Source organism: Calonectris borealis, chromosome 4 (genome assembly GCF_964195595.1).
Source record: "Calonectris borealis chromosome 4, bCalBor7.hap1.2, whole genome shotgun sequence".
Lineage (NCBI taxonomy): Eukaryota > Metazoa > Chordata > Aves > Procellariiformes > Procellariidae > Calonectris > Calonectris borealis.
The window spans coordinates 26,768,998-26,788,615 of NC_134315.1; the positions used below are offsets into that span (position 1 = coordinate 26,768,998).

At 37.5% G+C, this 19,618-nt stretch overlaps 1 protein-coding gene across 4 annotated transcripts in view; it reads right to left on the reverse strand.

The window, feature by feature from the left end:
* PDS5A (PDS5 cohesin associated factor A) overlaps positions 1-19,618 on the reverse strand; it is a 90,021-nt gene that overhangs the window by 4,700 nt on the left and 65,703 nt on the right. For 3 of the 4 annotated variants that reach the window (XM_075148963.1, XM_075148962.1, XM_075148961.1), the window contains exons 20-31: positions 18,252-18,375; positions 16,893-17,051; positions 16,572-16,640; positions 15,765-15,901; positions 14,931-15,054; positions 14,461-14,665; positions 13,829-13,943; positions 10,584-10,716; positions 9,838-9,957; positions 8,633-8,695; positions 3,112-3,257; positions 1,749-1,854 (exon numbers count right to left, since the gene is read on the reverse strand). In XM_075148963.1, coding sequence (XP_075005064.1) covers positions 1,749-1,854; positions 3,112-3,257; positions 8,633-8,695; positions 9,838-9,957; positions 10,584-10,716; positions 13,829-13,943; positions 14,461-14,665; positions 14,931-15,054; positions 15,765-15,901; positions 16,572-16,640; positions 16,893-17,051; positions 18,252-18,375 — 1,501 coding nt within the window. Of the gene's footprint in view, positions 1-1,748; positions 1,855-3,111; positions 3,258-8,632; positions 8,696-9,837; positions 9,958-10,583; positions 10,717-13,828; positions 13,944-14,460; positions 14,666-14,930; positions 15,055-15,764; positions 15,902-16,571; positions 16,641-16,892; positions 17,052-18,251; positions 18,376-19,618 lie in introns of those variants that run through there. The other variant, XM_075148964.1, reaches the window with a different exon arrangement.

Here is a 19,618-nt window from a genome sequence, read left to right on the forward strand (position 1 = left end):
TATAATCTTTATTACTGTTTTAGCAGCTTCATAGCAGACATTTACAACTCCTATTCATGAGAACTTTACAGATAACCACTCTTTGAAAATTTCAACTAAAGTCAGGTTTCAAGAACCTAAAAAGCGTTTTTGAAGATTTATTTCATAAATGCTTTGTACAACTTCTCTAACTTTTCAGAAGAACCCTATTTTGGGGAAAAAGAAGAAAAAAGGAACCATACTTTGAAATTTGGGAAAGACTTTTTCTTCTTCATTAGCTCACGGGTGTGAATATCATGTGGATGTTATTTTAAAAGATTAAGAAAAAACTAACTTTTCTATGTGATAATACAAATCCAAAACACCTGCTTATTAGTCTGATTTCATCTATTCAAAAAAGACTGAGTAGATACATAATTTCTTAAAATGCGTACAGCATGAACCATCTATGTATCCCTACATTATTACAAAAATCTATTTTGATTTTAGAATCACAGAATCATCTAGGTTGGAAGTGACCTCTGGAAATCATCTGGTCAAACCTTCTGTTGAAAGCAGGGCCCTTGACAAGCCAAGCCATGAACAGCGACATTCCACCATTTTTCTAAGCAACCTATTCCAGTGTTTAATTTTCCTCAAAATGTAGGTTTTTTTTTTTTTGCTTGCATCCAGATGGAATTTCACCTGAAGCAACTTCTGCCTGTAGCCTTTCGTCCTGTCACCATGCAGCCTTGAGAAGAGAGTACTTCCATCTTCTCCATAAATACCTTTTAGATATTGAAAGACTGATTAGAGCCCCCCAAGGCTTCTCTCCTCTAGGCTGAACAAGCCCAACACTTTCAAACTTTCTTCATACGACAGCTACTCCAAGCCTTTATCATCTTGGTGGCTCTCTGCAAAGCTCTCTCCAGTTTTTCAGTATCTGCGTTGAACTGGGGAGGACACAGTATTCCCGGTGTGGCCTAATGAATGCCAAATAGGGTGGAATGATCACATCCCTCCATCTGCTGGCTATACTCTTGCTGATGCAGCCCGGGACCCAGCTTGCCCTCACTGCTGCCAAAGACACACTGGACTCATGCTCCACTGGTTGTCCACTGGGATGGTCCCCCAGGTCCTTCTCAGCCAACCTACACCCCAGCCAGGCAGATCCCAGCGTGTTGTACTGCTGCTTGAGTTTAATCTATCCCAGGTGCAGGACTTCACATTTACCTTTGTTAAATTTCATGCAACTGTATGTTTTATAAGTTAAAAAATCATTATGATTTAGGCATGATCTTCTCTCTCTAACGGAAGGGGGAAACCATTAAAAATCCTCAAAGTTTAAATAATACTTTAGTTGTGACACAATCCAAAACTTAGATGTTTATTTCATGCTAGAGGACCACTTGAAATTTTCCTGGCAATGTCTTCAGTTAAAGCTACTGAAGGTGTCAACCTTCACTCTGAATCACAGCCTTACTGTTATTTATACTGGAAAACATAGAATAAAGGTGGGAATCTTTTGGAATTTTAGAAAAGAGAAGGAAGTCCCTTCTGATTTGCCTGTGCTGTTTTTGAGCACATGAGCTCTATTAATTATTTTGGATAAAATGAAGAGTAGTTTTGAAAATAAAGGGTCTTCTATTGGGTAGGAAAGTGATATAACTACATGAAATTAAATCAGACATTACCAGTTCCTCAGAGACCACCTGCAGTGATGTGTACTGAATAAACCCCCAATGCCAAGCTTATTATAGAGATACAGTCCATAAAATCCCCAAACATACCTTGTTTTTCACAGGTTCTGTCTTTGCTGGTGTGACTGAAATGATCCTCACGGGATTTTCATCATTTTCACTGACCCCAGTTTCTGATATATCTGAACTTTGTTCCCTGGTAGCATAATTGAAGACAAAATAAAACCGAAATATACAGAACAAAAGAGGAAAAATGTTTGCAATTATTTTAAAAAATAAAATAAAATAAAAAATAAAAAAAGAATCAATGCAGACAGGCTAAATTAGTTTTAAAAAGAGTTGAATTTGCCTGAGTCCACACTTACATTTTCTTTCCCAGAACAGGGAGACTGGGAAAGATCTGAACTGGGAAAGGTCTGAAAGGGATTGGCTAGTCACCGAGCCAAATCCCTTATCACAGAGATAATGCCATATAATTCTTTTTGCAAACTTGAGACCAATGCTCTAAACGAGGCCGTGTTCTTTTTCCAGATAGAAAAAGCCAATATGGGCAAAGGTAGTGAAGAGGGAAAAAAACCCAAAAAGACCAGCAATGCTCAAACTTCAAGTTAATTTACACAAACGTGCAAGAGTTTTAAAAACAAAATAGTTTAAAAAATAATCAAAATTATTACAGCATACATCATGCACACTTATAGAACAAATTCTGAACTGAGTTATACTTCCCTTGGCCTTACGAAATATAGCAACTAGAGTTGACTTTCTCTACTTTCTTTAACCTTTTATCTTAGCCAGTTAATCAATTCCAAAACAAATTAAACAATCTTAAAATTTGAAAGTGTAAACTGTTTCTCCAGATTTATGAAAAATTTAAAAACTCTGGATCCACATAAAAATAACATTTACTAGAAGAAAGACCGAATATTACAATCATGTGTTGCATCTTTCCACTGAGATCCTGGTCCTCTTCAGCAAGCTCTTTTTAATTGTTCTTAAATAGGTCAGAATATTTCCTCTACATCAAAAATGTTTCTTGTTACCCATCAGGATTAATCATAATTTATACATCAAAAATGTGTGAGTTGAAAATCTCTAGTATTAATTAAGGCTGGTCTCTTCAATTAATGTATTTTCTAATGTAAAAATATTATGAATATTAACCACCAAAATTTCAGACACTACAGCGTCTCTTCTGTTGTATTATATGTAATTACAGGCAGGCCACACCTAAACACTGTACTGAATCTCTGTCTACTAAAAAAACCCCAAAACAAAAAGCAAAGATGGAGATCTTACCTAGAGAGAACTACTGTATTTTTTTAAAATGGACAAAACAAAGACACTTTTCAAACACATAGGCACACACACCAAATCATCTCCTGTCCTAAAACATGCAAGCACACAGGAGAACGTGAAGTAAAGAGTTGATGAAAGAAATGTCAAACTCCTGTACCTTGATCTGTTTCCCGCAGAAGAGCTCAGCTCAGAGTTTACACTGATATTGCTTCCAGTCTCTGATCCTGTAGTTCTAATATACGGTCTCCTTCCAGTTGCAGATAATGGTTTGTTTACTGTACCTAATACACCAGTTGGTTTTGGCTGGAAGAAAATGTTTAAATCTTAAAAAATGGGAACTTCAGATACATATTTAATTTAAAAAATATTTTCTTGAGTATTTTAAAATACTTTTTCTGGATTAACAGTCTCAATCACGATGCCATCAGTTTAGAGCTACAGACCTCATCTTTACTTAAAAACCACTGTCTATCCTACTTTTTTCTTATAATTTAACAGCACTTCATCAATTGCCTTGCTCTGTCTCATGCTTTGAAGAGATAGCAGCTGGAGAAGTCTCAATGAAAGCCAGGATGTTAGGTAATATCAGAGGACTGAAAGGATGTGGCAATATCCTTTCAGTCTCAACACAGCTGAAAGCCTCTGGGTAAGGATGAAGGGGAAAGCAAATAAAGTGGATGTTATTGTGGGAGTCTGCTATCGACCACCCAGCCAGGACACCACCACCGATGAATTATTCTACAAGGAATTAAGGGATATCTCTAGATCAACTGCCCTTGTCCTTATGGGTGATTTTAACCTCCCAGACATCAACTGGGAATACCACACAGCGGAGACAAACAGGTCCAGGAAACTTCTGAAGCATGTTGAAGGCAACTTCTTGGTGCAGGTACTAAGGAAGCCGACTAGGAAAGGTGCCCTCCTAGATTTGTTATTTGTAAACAGAGAGGGACTTGTGGGTGAAGTGGTGATTGGTGGCTGTCTTGGTCACAGTGACCATGAAGTAGTTGAGTTTCAAATCGTTGGTGACAAGAGAAAAACTGCCAGCAAAACTTCGACCCTGGGTATGGGAGAACAGACTTTGGGCTGCTGAAGGAGCTAGTTAGTAAGGTCCCCTGGGAAGCTGCTTTTGAAGGTATTGGGGTCCATGAATGCTGGTCACTTTTTAAGAGCCATCTCTTAAAAGCACAGGAGCAGGCAATTCCAAAGCATTAGAAATCAAGCAAGCGGGGCAGAAGGCTAGCTTGGCTGAGCAGGGATCTTCTTCTAGAACTTAGGTGGAAAAGGAAAGTGTACGGACCTTGGAAGCAAGGACAGGGGACAGGGGACAGGACTACAGAGATGCTGTTCGCCACTGTAGGGAGAAAATTTGTGCGGCCAAAACTTGATTAGAGTTCAAGCTGGCCAGCACTATGAAGGACAACAAAAAGGGCTTTTTAAAATATGTTAAAAGCAAAAGGAGGATCAGAGAGAACGTTCGGCCATTGCTTGACGAGGTCGGTCACCTCACAAATAGGGATGTAGACAACGCGCAGGCATTTAATGCCGCCTTCATCTCTCTTCAACACCGATGATGGGCCCTAGGACCCCCAGAGCCCTGTGTTGGAAGACTGTGACTGGGGGGATAATAAACTCCCAGCTGACCCTGAACTTGTTCGAGGCCTGCTGCTCCAGCTGGATGCACATAAATCTATGGGGCCTGATGGGATTCATTCCAGGGTACTGAAAGAGCTGGCTGATGTCATTGCAGGACCTCTTTCCATTATTTTTCAACAGTCTTGGGAGTCTGGAGAGGTCCCAGTCAAGTGGAAACTGGCAAATGTTGTCCCAGTTTTCAAGAAGGATAAGAAGGAGGACCCTGGTAATTACAGGCCTGTCAGTCTCACTTCAGTGCCTGGTAAAATTATGGAGGAGGTTGTTCTGGGAGTTATTGCAAAACACTTGAGAGACAACGCAGTCACTGATCATAGCCAGCACAGGTTCACAAGGGGAAAGTCCTGCTTAACCAACTTAATTTCCTTTTATGACAAGGTCACCCATCTAGTTGACTAAGGGAAGCCAGTAGATGTGGTGGTTTGGGATTTTAGCAAAGCTTTTGATACTGTCTCTCACAGTATCCTTCTGGATAAACTGTCCAGCACACAGCTAGACAAGTACATAATACATTGGGTAAGCAATTGGCTGACGGGTCGGGCTCGAAGGGTTATAGTAAATGGGGTTACATCAGGCTGGCAGTCAGTCACCAGTGGGGTTCCCCAAGGCTCAATTTTAGGGCCAGTGCTCTTTAATGTTATTATAAATGATCTAGACGCAGGAGTCGAATGTACATTAAGTAAGTTTGCCGACAATACTAAATTAGGAGGAGCTGTGGAATCCCTCGAGGGTAGAGAGGCCTTACAGAGAGATCTGCATAGATTAGAGAGCTGGACAATCACCAACGGTATGAAATTTAACAAGAGCAAGTGCCAGATTCTCCACCTGGGAGGGGGTAATCCTGGTTATACATACGAACTGGGGGATGAGAGGCTGGAGAGCAGCCTCGTGGAAAGAGATTTGGGGTTTGGGTTGATGGCAAGTTGAATATGAGTCAATAGTGTGCCCTGGCAGCCAAAAGGGCTAACCATGCCCTGGGGTGCATCAAGCACAGCATAGCTAGCTGGTCGAGGGAGGTGACTGTCCCACTCTACACTACACTGGTGTGGTCCCACCTCGAGTACTGTGTGCAGTTTTGGGCACCTCAATATGGCCATCAAACTACTAGTGTGTCTAGAGGAGGGTGACCAAGTTGGTGAAAGGCCTTGAGGGCAAGACTTACGAGGAGTGGCCAAGGTCACTCGGTTTGTTCAGCCTGGGGAAGAGAAGGCTGAGGGGTGACCTCATCATAGTCTACCACTTCCTCAAGGCGGGCAGCAGAGGGGGGAGTGCTGATCTCCTCTCTCGGTGACCAGCGATAGGGCACGAGGAAATGTTATGAAGCTGCATCAGGGGAAGTTCAGATTGGACCTTAGGAAAAGGTTCTTCACTGAGAGGGTAGTTGCCCACTGGAACAGGCTCCCCAGGGAAGTGGTCACAGCACCAAGCCTGTCAGAGTTCAAGGAGCATCTGGACGATGCTCTTAGTCATATGGTTTAGTTTTAGGTAGTCCTGTGAGGAGTAGGGAGTTGGACTCGATGACCCTTACGAGTCTCTTCCAACTTGAGATATTCTATGATTCTAACATCCTATTTTTGCAAAGAAAAGCACCTCTGGGAAAGGCTTTCCAAAATGTAATGCAGAATCAGGTTCACTACAACAGTAGGAAATGTGTACACTTTTACTATTCAAAAAGCTAGTGTAAAAATATTTAACACCATCTATCTATTCTGGGGTTCTCTGATATAGTGATGGTATTTTAGATCTTGCTATGGCTGGTGTCTGTTGACAAATTTGGTCAGGCTGGGTAGGCAGCAGGAAGTTTTTTATTTTGTCTCTGGAGAGGAGTCAAGGAAGTTTTCATAACTGGCATGTCACATTCTTCATGTAATTTTACATCTCCTCAGAGACCAAGTTAATTTATTAAGACATTGCCACAAGAAAAAATAATTCCCATGTGAGGAAGTTATGAGGGAGCAGGCAGGAGAGAGATACCACAGATGCTGGAAAATATTTGGCTAGCAAAAAAAAGCAATGATCTCTGTAGAAATGGCATGTTACTGAGCACATGTTCAGTAGCTGCATCATCCTGGTGCTAATACTGCCCAACATTTACATAAGCATATTATTCTTATAATATTTTATTTGCTCGATTTACTAAGTATTTTATAAAAAGTAGGAAGCATTCAGCACTGCTAATAGGAGAGAGAAAAATGTTTAAGAGAGAAAAGAAACTGCTTCTGCACAACCAGCAGGTTGCAAATTTTTGGTACCTGCTGCCATAAGAGGTTGTGAAGCAGAGCATCAGGAGGTTCAAAACCAGAGCAGATAAATTTGGGAACAAGTCCATAAGCAGATATCAAAATCAAAAGGCACAGATGCAGAGTCTAGCATCCCATTATAAAAATTATGAATGCTGGGGGAGTAAGAAGGGGAATGTACTGCAGAAAGTGGCTAGACTTGCATGCTCTCCCTAATCATGTTGTATTGGTCCCTCTGGAAAAACAACACCAGGCCAAAAAGGACCGTTGGTCTGAGTCAGTAGGGTATCCTTACACATCTGTGTTTTCTGAAATGGAAGAAGGCAGAAAAAGAAGCATGTGTTTGTGTATTCTATTAGCGCATGGAATAAATGTTTGTTTTCCCAGAACACTGAAAGTTACCTAAATAATACTAGCTTGGTATGGAACATCTGTCCCCCTCCCCCCAAATCTAACTCTGTTTTAACAGAATGCCGGACAGAAGCCTGTCTTATACCAGTAAGATTTTTTTAGTTAAGACATAGTTTTAGTCTACATTGCTGAATGCCTTATCGAAAGAGTAATGTAGTAAGTTTACACAGCCAATGAAACTTGCTTCAAATGCTTCATTCATTATATCTGAATGTTGTCAAAGGTGAAACAATTACAGCAGTAGACAGATACCTTCTTCGGAGGATATTTAAAGCACCAGTCTGGTACTGGCGGCTGCTGAAGAAGGTGGTCTTCTGTCTGCCTCCTCCCTTCCTAACATAACTCCAACCCAGCTCACTGAGTAGCATCCAGGCTGGTGTCACAGGGTGAACATGAAGCAAGGAGAGGCAGGATTCTGCCAACTGAGCAAACCTCACCCACATGAACTGCTCTGATAGCGGAAACTTTTTGTATAAATGAAAAATCAGTGTGAGAAGAAGCAATTTTAAATGATATGGCTATTTACAGAGTGATCATTTGTCTCTACTCTTACAATGAACAATTACGACAAAGTTCTGCTCTAACTGAAGACTTTAGAAACTAATGCAGTAACAGTTCATGGAACACAGAACATGAAAATTAATAAATGCACATGAAATTTATATTAAAACCATGGTTTATACTGTTCTCAGGATTTTTATATTGAATGCCAGCATTCTTTCACTAAGCTCAAAAAAAAAAAAACCTGCTAATTTTTTGAGTTAGACTAAAAAGCATTCCAATGTAATTTAACCAGAACCTAGGAAAGAGCGTTTCAGAATCCCAAGAAAGGACAGCTGAATGTAAATGATATAAAAATAGGTTCTCCTTTTTTATGGTTGTTTTTTGTTGTGCGTCCCCGCCCCTGCCAAAAGACTTGGTATTTTCTCTCCCCTGTGAAGGTTATCAGCCAAATTATGTCTGAAATAAAATGAGACATTCAAAAGGGTGTAGACATTTTCAGTTGAATTTAACAGCATTAACAGCTATATTAAAAATATTAAGATTGAAAACTTAAGACCTCCAATGCTAGTGGTGTCACAATTCAGTATGTGCATCACAACTTTATGCCATGCTTATTTGAATAATGGAAAAACCTGTAGTTATGTGAAAAACTAGTTAATCAAGAACCTATGCCTCAGTGCACAGGTAACAATCTTGGTATTGTGTACTCACCAGGTAGTATGTTAAAGGCGTTAATTATGCCATCAAATAAAAGAATCACAAATTACTGTACACAAACTCTTAATACAATTTTTAAACTACAGCAGTCCAGGACATTTAAAAAAATCACAAGTAATATTCAAAGAATAGTAACTTGTCAAAATATAGTACCTTTCCTGTCAAAAGAAGAACCCTAGTCTCTTCAGAAATGTAATTCCTGTCATTGCAGAAATCCTGTATAAAAAATAAAATAAAAATCAGTTTGTGTTTGATCTCTCAATCTTGCTGTTGTTTTTTTATACATACACAATTGACTTCTCAAATTAGATGCTACTATCAAGTGCTACAGATATTTCACACCATGCAACTTGCTGACAAATGAATCAATCTAATAAAGATAGGTCAAACTAGTATTTTGGAGGAGATTTGTAGCGAGCACTACTGAATGACAGTATGCCATACTTGAAGCTGGGATTAACATTTTTTTCTTCTTGAATGACATGAATCATTTGAAGTGAAGCAAAACTGCCCTCCCTATTTTTCACTTGCATCTTTTTAATGGGAAGTCAAAAGAGAGGAAAAGAGGTGCTGTTTCCTCTAAAAAAGTTGAAAGTTGCTACCTTTGTCACTCTGAGTACAGTTTACACAGACCAAAACACTAAATCTGAATGCAGGTAGCTATCACAGACACCAGCTACACCAGCTCCCTGTCACCGTGGCATCTGCCATTTCACAATTAAATAAGCAATTTTGCTTAAACAGACTCTGGAAAGGCTGTTAATTAACAGTCGAAGACACTGAAAAATGTGAAATGTATTCTTCAGTACAAAACATCAGGTCTGGTCCAGAGAATTACTTTGGTTCCCCTTATACTTTTTAGAAGTATGCCTCTTCAAGAACAGTAGTGCTATTGCTGACAGTAGAGCTGTACTCGCCAAGACTATTACTAGGCAATAAGAGGACCAACTTGTACAGCAAGCAAAATAGCCAAACAGCTACTGACAAACATAAGCATACCACAGATAACATAAAAAAATGTTCCCTTTTTCTTTTTAGTCTGCTTTGCATTCTAATTCAGATACGCAGCCAGAATATACATATATTCTCATATATTCAGATGCACTGTAATGAAATGATCTAGCTAACATACCAATATTTATACTAATTAGTTCTTACCTGGTTTCAAACATTTCTGGCACAGGTTCATAAGACACAGATAGCATAGCATACAGCCGATGTTAAAAAATTTAATTGCTGAGTATAAAATATATGTATTTTCCCACTCATGATATTACGTTATGGAGACAACCAGCTCTCAGTTATAAAAATCAAAGCATTTCCCCTTATTACTTTGGAAATTAAGTTAACAAATTTACCTTTTCAGGTTGTGTAAAAAATTTGGTTGGCAATACAGGGTCCTTTGGTGAATCTGCATTGCACAAAGCACTTTTGCTGTTGATTACACATAGTGCTACGTCACATACTGTATATAGTTTCTGAAGAAAAAAAGAAAAGTATGCTTTAGGAATTACTTACTGTTTTTACAGTGTACAGAGAATGTAGTTCTTTAAAAAGTTTGATCTACGTGTTAAAATAGCCACCGAGGACATATTTTGTAATTACATCATTAACCATACTGTTGGCTCGTCAACATACAGAAGTCCCCATTTTTCATATGATACTATTTAATAAAAACTAGTAATACTTCACATGCCTATGCTCTTGCTCAGTCAAATCACCATAAATGGCTTCTCATCTCTGCTAGAAACTAACAGGTTTAACAGTAGCCATATAATGCAGTATTTCCTCCCCCAATAGCAGAAGATACTTATGTCTGGAAACTAGGCAGTAGGAGTTAAAATAAGGCAGGCGGGCAGAAACAGGAATATTAAACAAATTTTGTTTATTAACTTCATTAGGTATTGTGTGCTGGATAAGGTCAGCAAGGTTCTGAAAAAATGAGATTGGCAACATACAGATAATGCTCGCAATTAACATTCTCTCTAAAAGACCATTAAAATGTCTGAGCTAGTGCTTTCAGATTTCCTGCAAATCCTGTTCATCAACTACTTGTGAAACCCTGAGCCCATCACCCAACACTTATCTGAATTGCATTTCTTACTTCATTGGCCTTTGGCTCATCAGGAGACTGAGCATCTCGGGTAAGCTTGATGTTTTCTGCCATCTTTTTCATGAAGGCATGGCTATTGTTCTCATTCTTTGTCATTAAAACTTCAAGCATGAACCACAGGCACCTAAAAAGCCATAAAACCACCGGCAATTACATTCCAACTTTTATAGTGCAGCTCCCACATAGAGCAAGGTCTTAAAAATTTTTGTACTAGCTTTTTCTTAAGAAACCACAATCAATTTGAAGATATCATAAACAGATAATATCATCTGAAGGTGTAAATACAGTTTAGACCTTTAACACACAGAGTCTCAATCGTAGTCTTTGGAATAAATCTGCCAAATTAGTGTGCTTCTCTATTTTATCTATAAACACTGCCCAACCAACCAACTTTTCTATCTTCCAAATATGAATAGAAACAAGAATTCTGGTGCTACCATCATCTAGATGAAATTCTGTAATCACTGCCTTGAGCTATGTCTATGTTCCTATCAACAAAGTACCATGACCACACTCAAAACAAGCTTAAACAAATCATACTGCTGCTAGACAGTTACCCTCACTGCATGGTTTAATACTAGAATTCAAACAGAAGAGGAAGTCCAAGACTGAGCAGGTCAGATTCTTGCTAATGCTCCGTATGGGAGGAAAAGAAATCCTTACAGATAGACATAATAGAATTAGCTTTCACAGTTTTCGTTCTTTAAATCTAGTTTATTTATAGGGAGAACCTATTATATTTTGACTAAAAGTTTGTTTTAAGAATTTTTCAATTATGATATAAAGCACAACTTGTCCGTCCACGCTATCATTTGCTATCAAGCATCAGAGCTGCATGTGGCTAGAGGGTCAACACCAGTCATAATACGGTAAAATAATACTTAGCTGGGAAAGACATATGGGTAGGTCTGAGAAATGCAGACTTTGCCAGTAGCTAATTTAATTCTGAAGCTCTGGAAGGGAGATTACCTTGTAGAAACAGGCTAATAAAAAACTAGAAAAACAGGATGACTGAACATCAGAATTCCCTGTCCACAAAAGCCCCAATCTTCTTAACTGATACAAATTAAAGATTGTAACGCAAGAGATGAAGGAACACTTCTCTCAAAAACTCAAAGTAAAAGAGGGTTGTGCTCCATCAAAACACTTAAATAGTTATCTGGTGTTCAAATAACATAAGACATCTATATTCTGACTTGCATCCAAGAGCTACAAAGGCTGTAAGGAAATAAATGTGTTAGATACCTTTACATCCATCTATTCACTATTCTCAAGAACTTAAATGGGATGAATACCGATGACATACCACACTGCCCCAAGCTTCTCCAAAACCCTGCGTCGTCCAAAGATTACTATTGAGGACAAATTTTATGCTGGTAATTCCAGTTAACACATGTCAACTTCAATAGCTTGATTTCCTCACTAAGTCAACAAATTAAATAAATCATTATCAACCCTGACCAAGACCTTTCCAGAACAACAGTGGGATTTCATGTAGAAAAATATGCACCTAGAAGAACACAGTCACATAAAGTAAGTTCATTCTCTGTATCCATTTCAGTATTTTTGGAATATGAATTTGGAAGAAAAAGACACAGTCTCAAATTAAAAGAGAAACTCAAACACAAACATAACTCTGTAGGATAAGCTTAAAAAACTTTGTAAGAATAAATATCACAAATTATGGTTATGCTAAGCATGTATTTACTTTATGTGACTGTATTTAGGCCACGTAAAACCAAGACGAACTAGGGAGACAACTACAAAACATATTGCCAGTCTGCTTTTCCAGGTTTGCAAGCATCTATGTTAACACTTTAAAGTGAACACTATGACCCTCAGAACTCTTGAAAGAAACACTGTATTACATTATATGAGAAAAATGTTTTGCATTTATCTCAGGAGACTCTTCAGAGAAGTATTCCTGCCAAAATTCCTGTACAGAGTATTTCTTTGTTTGGAGCAGTCCTCTCTTGGCTAATTCAGCCAGGCTGTGACAAACACGAGGGAGGAAATTTGACAACAAAGGAGAGCTATACAAGGGGTGTCCAAAAAAGCTCTGTGCACTAGAAAGCACTTCTCAGAGAAAGTATTAACTCAACAACTGTGAATCAGAACTTGTTCCATTTTGGATAAAGTACACGCTGGAGAGTGCTTTCAGATGTTGCCAGGAACAGGGAGTCCTGGGACATAATGTAGACTTGATGACTAGGTAAGTAATCTTCACTGACTCCGGGTTCTGACCAGGTGTGAATCAAGTAACTCAGAAATCAGAACAAGTTAAGTTTTTCATTTAAAGAAAGAATCAGACTTGGACTCTCACAGGTGAAGGTGCAAAAAGAATTAAGATGTAAACTCGTCTATTTGTGCCAAGAATGAACTGCTTTTCTGATATGTATATTGTAATATGTGGTTATACATGCCTTTGTAATACCAAAACAGCAGAGCTCACAGTTCCACCAAAAATAAATACAAGAAAAAAACAAAACTCTAAAACCAAAGCTGGGGGGATGACGCTTTAACAATTTTTAAAAAGTGTTAAAATTTAATTATTTTTTAAAATTCAAGACACAAAGGAATACAGAAGTTATACTTAAGGTATGAAAGATTATTTGAGGAATACAAGAAGGTCTCAAACTGGAAACACTACAGAACAAGCTTCTGTATGACAGGCTTGTGTACAATAATCTGTGCTGAATACATTAAGAAGCACTAAGCCTGCACTGCAAACATATAGTGCGAATGATAAGTCAGCAGCAAACTTAGATGAATTCTAGTAGGTTTGCATAGGAAAAAAGAGAAAAAAAGAAGTTTCCAGTGAAGCAGGACTCTGACCCAGCATCAGTGGCATTACATTTTCAACTTTTGGAGAAGCTCTGCATTTTTAAGTTCGAAAATATTTGAACTGACATTCCTTGGCATCTCTTAAGTGTGTTGAGAAATTCTACAGATATTCCTAGGCACAAATACAAGAATCTAAAATCATTACTTCACTTTAAAAGAAGCCCAGACAACTCACTGATCTGGTATACTATGGTGTGACCTACAGGCCACCACTGGGGCTTTCAGAATATACTGCTAAGCAGTTGCTGATGCCTTCTTCCCTTGGTTAAAGTGTTACACATTTCCAAGATTACTGTTTTGCAAAATAAAACAAGAGTTCCTCTTCCTAATCAGTTTTTTCCAAGCACAGAAAAATTATCAGCATAACAATTCTAGAATCATTTGACACTTACTCTTTGACATCACGAAGCTGATCAACATCCTGAGGTTTTGTGAAATCTGGATCATGTGCCAGTAAGTGAATCATATATGGTACCACATATTCAGGAAGCAAGGACAGCAATTTTTCTACAGTAACAAAAAAAATCGTAAATAACCTCTCTATTACACACACATGCATCACAAGAAACACTTTTTCAAAGTATGAATTTTCAAATATAGAATGTAAAATTTTAACTTGCATTTTCTTCCTGCGAATTTTAATTTTAATGAATCATTAAAAATAAATGAACGAGTTTTACTACTACAAAACTACTTGGTCTTACTTAGGAAGAAGGTCATAAAGCCTAAAATATCAGAAAACAAAATTTTATTTTTTGAGCAAAACAACTACCACAGTATCAGCATTGTATTTTACATGTATAATTCTCAGCAATGTACAGAGAAGTATTTTATGGTTTATGCCAATGCTAAACTAAGTAAATTTAGATTTGAATGTGTCTAATATAAAGATGAGGAAACAAATTGAACTTATCCAGTGTTTCTTTACAAAAGCAATTTTCTTAAGTTTTAATGATTACTCCTTCCAGTTTAGTATTTATATATAATACTGTTGTATTCTTAACAATTTTACTGAAATACTTGCCGTTAGCCATAGGATTCTGCTTAATATATTCTCTTCGTATACTGATGTTTTTGAGCAAGCACTGTCTGGCATGTGCTCTTCTCTCTTTCACAGGGTCTTTGGCACACAAAGCAAAGATTGCCATATATTCCAAAGGAAGCAGTAATTTCACAAGTGCCTTATGCAGTTTCTGGGCAAATATCTGCCTCACTTGGTAGCACTCATCCTATAGCAACATAAAACAGAAGAGTGCAACCATAAAAATCTTGGTCTTAAAAAAAAAAAAAAAAAGGCAAGCATTCAAGGTGGAATTATGAGGAGACATTTTAAAAATATCAACAGGTACAGCACAATAAATACATGAAGTTTCAAGAACTCTTTTGAAAACTGCAGTGAGGAAGAGAAAACACTCAATGTAGCAGCAACAACAGCTCAGATGTAAGGACTCTGAATTAATTAAGATTCACTTCAATTCAAATGCAGTTACTTACATTAATGACAAGTGCACAGAGCTGGAACTGTTCTGGGGTAATTATTTCATGGTAACAGGGTTCCTGTGCAAGCTTCATTATTGCACTACCAGCAGCTAATCGCAGTCGAGACATATCTGATTTACTATACAAACATGAGAGAAAAAAATAAACCAAAACACAACTCTCCACAACCATCCCTCAATTACTTGCATTTCACAATTTCTTGTTTTTACAAGATCAATGAGCAATTAAGGTTTTTCTCCATCTGATCAGATGACAGTTCTATAGCTTCAGATCAAGCTAAATTAACCCAACCAAATTTGTGAAAATAAGGGGCTCTGCTTTCCCCACAAAAAACTTAATTCCTGTAAGATAGTGAAATGAGAAGAGTCAAGTTTCTTGCTTTCATATCACTGTCTAAAGGAAAGCAACACTTTTGTCATAGATTTTCTTTCCTTCCTTCATCCTCAGAATGAAGATGAGGTGCAAAGTTACCTTGCTGTTGGAATGAAGACGCTCCACTCAACTCCTAAGTGTGTTAAATCTCATCACTCAATTGTTTTCAAAGATACTCCTGCAGGTCTTTTACTCTCTAGAATGTCTTTTACTGTCAAGATATCTACAGGTTCTGAGTTAGATTATTAGTAAATTACAAGAAAGAGGGAGTATCAAGCATATTTTTATACTTGTCATTCCACTCCTAAAATTAAAACTCCAATCAGATCTGTTTTCTATCATCCCATTAGCCAACATTGTGCTCACTTTAAAATTCTAAAAAAGCTCCAAAAGAATTAATATTCTTTGAAATTCTACAACAAAACTGATAGAAGCCTGAAAGGAACAAAATCTGACCTGATTCGCTTCTGTTCTGTCAAGTCTCCTTCACTGACAAGCATTGCTGATAATAACCGGAGTGTGGAATTTGCAGATTTCGACTGGTTGTTTTTCATACCCAACAGCCAGCGTACCAAAAGTTTAATTGCTTGCACCTATCAAACATGAACATATAAACAATGAACTTACTTCCTAAAGTTGATAAGGCACTAAAACCTACTGCTGTCAAATTGAAATTTCCATAGACTTCTATTTATTAGAGCTGATATATTTTTAAAGGAACAGAATGAAGCAGTAAATATTTACAGAGTGAAGAAGGAAGTAGCAGTCTTTGTGACATCAGGACATTTCAACTATGGTTCAGTGTCTTCTCACAAGTGCATCTAGAGAATGCAGGATACTTGCTACATGATTAAAAATAAGAGCAACTAGATAAACATTTCTAGAAATGGCCATAATTAGATTCATGGTAAATAGCCTATAAAGATGAATGAATAAAATTCATCAAGGTCTCAATTTATTTCAAAACTGTTTACAGTCAGTAAAGTCAAATTATCTTTCTTGTAAGGAAACTTTTGAATCTCTTCATTTTCTCACATTCAGCATAATTAATATCGGTAAGTGAAGACACCAAAATGCACAGTTTCTATCCGTTCTATAATTGTGGGTATAATCCACAAAAACTCTAGAACACTGCATATTCTAAGGAGACTAATACAAAAGTACTCAAAGGGATTTATTCTAATACTCTCCATTGCACAACTTGGAAAAAAGTAAAATTTTAATCTCAAATATACACATTATTACTGACAGCAGATCATTCACCTTTGCTAGTACTTCTGGAGAAACTTCTTCATCTGGAGACCACAATTTTCCATTTTTCTCACCTGTTGACTACAGACATTCATGTAAGCTTAAGAACTGGTTCAACCCATACAGAAAATGTAGAGGTAAAAATGGAAAAAAAGTCATGGATTAAGCTTTCTTTCACACAAAGATCTTTTATAATGCAGTATCACTGTACTAGCCAGTACAGAATGGGTTCCTTTATTGACCCATTTGACAAAAAAAAAGAGCTGTATTCCCCACAGAGTTAATAACAGGAAAACAGAATAGTAAGGACTTACCAAAAAAAGAAAATCTTACCCTGTCATTCATTAGGAGATCTTTCACAATGAAATTTGCAACAACAGATTTCATTGGAGAAGCAAACTGGTCTGGAGCCAACATAGAAATATGACCCAATGAGACTAACGGAGTTATAAGTTGTTCTGGTACATCAGCATTCAAACTTCTACTAAGAGGCTGATGAAGAAAAAAAAAAATTTCAAAATTCAACTACAGATAAGTAAGCTAGCATGCCTAAAAATAATTTATTTTACTGCTGGATTGCTGATGAGTTTCACAGTTTTTCCATAAGAATTAATAAAGTTAGCAAATCAAAATGGAGAAAGAATGTGATTTCCTAATTAACAGAGCAACCAAAAATCTCACATGAGAAAAGGGAAAAACAAATTTTACATTCTCTTCCTGTTTTAATGGTGAAACACATTCAAACCTGGGAGATATGGGAAAAACTCTGACTCAATTCTATTCAAGAGTTGTGAAACCTGAATCATAACTGCAAATGGCAGAAAATAATAGCAGGTAATAGCAGATAAAAAAATCCTGGAAACTACCAGGGACGTTTCTATCAAGTGATCAGTATTTCCCTTTCAGGTAACAGTCACCAGGATAATTCTGTGCTGCTGTATCTCTCAGCACTCTTACATCGTATTCTGGTATTAGCGAGGGAACATGCACTCTGACAGAAGTCCAAGCAGAGATCAAACTCTGTAAGCTTAATTCAAAGCTTTTCACACTTCTGAATTATGCATAGGTTCAAAGACAGCCAAGATTAAGAACCTAAGATATTTTACAAGTGCAGATTAATAATGTTATTATTTAAGAGATTACAGTGAAAAGTAATAACCTCTCTGCTCTGTATAAGGTGACTTTTTGCTTTGCAACTTGTCTAAGCAAGCAGTAAGTGAGCAGTAAGCTAATGTCTGAGCTTATAGTCAAGTAGCTGTTCTGCACTAACTTCCTCAGTGAGAAAGAGCTGTATATGCAAAGACCTTAAAGCATGGTAATTTAATACAGTTTGAAAGTATACGATGTTATCTCTCATTGAGTATCAGCTAAACGTGTCCTCATGGGATTTAGTGTGGATCATTCCACCACATTTAGTTTATTTCCCCCTAACTTGTCCTGTGTAGACAAAAAGGAGTACCTTATCTATCAAACATCAGAATATTACAAAATCATGACTGTAAGAAACAAACATTAATAATTTGCTATTGTAAAATTAATGACTTATCTTGACTACCATGCACCTGTACACCTGTATCCTGACCTCATACATTGTTATCTGTTAATAAACAGTATTAATTAAATTAATGGTAATTACTAGTATCCATTAAGAAGAACAGAAACAAATTTTAAAAACAAAAAAGGAAGACATACCTCAAAGATCTGTGCAAGTTGCACTTCTTTATTTGAAAATATGGCATGTATACAGTGAACAGCTTGTTTTGCCTGATGAGGAGTGCCTCTTTTTGCTTTCTGATGCAAAATGGGAATTAGTGTTCTGCGAACATTAAACAAATACTTCAAAATGCAATTTGCAATCTACAAAAAATAAAGCTCTTCACCTATACAAATCTATCGTCACAGTCTTATAAATCAAGCATTCCTTTGAAGTCTGTTCAGGAAAGATCATAATCATAAAGTGAAAAGCAGGATGGAATTGTATTTAGTAATACTTGTTGAACATCTGACTGTACACAGTTAAGCAGAAAAAAGCCCACAGGGAAAAATAAAACATGAAAGAAAATAATGATCAAAATAAGGCTGTTTAGGAAGCCAAATATAAGGTGGCGGGAACCTGACAGGTTCAGCTAGGGTAAACTCCTGGGCTTGTTATCCATCCTTGGAAGTGACAGAGCTGAAGAAAATTTATGAAATAACCATTAAACATTAGTGTGCTTATAGGTCTTTACTACTTTAACTTTGGTCTTTAATCGCAATGTATACTCAAACGAACAACTGCTTTGTTCTGAGCTTTTGCATTTGAGTCCTCTGAAACCCATCTGCTGATCAGAGGCCACCGAAGGGAAGAGCAGGGCAGAAGCACTCCAGAGACCAGGTCGCGGTTGCTCAGGCTGTTTGGTTCCACTCCTGAGAGAGTGCTGGAAGGCAGGCCTGTCCCCTGAGAGGTCGTCGTCTGAGACACTAACTCATGAGGTTTACCATGCAACTCACCCGGCAACTGACACGAGAAAACAAAATTGCCTAGAAAGCGTCTGACACACAAACATCTAAAAAAAACCCTGCTTTCTTGAAAGGCTCAGTAACAATACAGCATTCGGTACGTGGATTATTTAGCACCCACCCTTCACTGACACATTCTACATAATCAAAATCAGCAACAAAAGGTGGAAGAAGATCTTGCAGGGTTGAAAGAATGAAGTCTTAAACATTTTCCTCAAAAACCGCATAAAACCCAAAACCAAAAAAAAGACCCCTAGGAAAAATGTTAACAGTATCCTGAAGTAGGAGAATGTCTCTTCTCAAACTTGCTAAGATTCCACAAGTTGATTAAATAAGAACCAAAATAGCAAAGAATTCAGTAAAACCTACAGTTAAAATAAGCTTCAATGCCTAACCTACAGTTTTCATAGCCTAAGTACAATGCATATTAAAGGGCCTTTGCCAAGCATTGGTGCATCAGTTGCAAACCATACCTCATCACACCAACTGACATAAATCTGCGAAAAGTGAAACCTGACATGTTTGCATGCACCTTTACATGTTCTCATCTACAAGTTTAC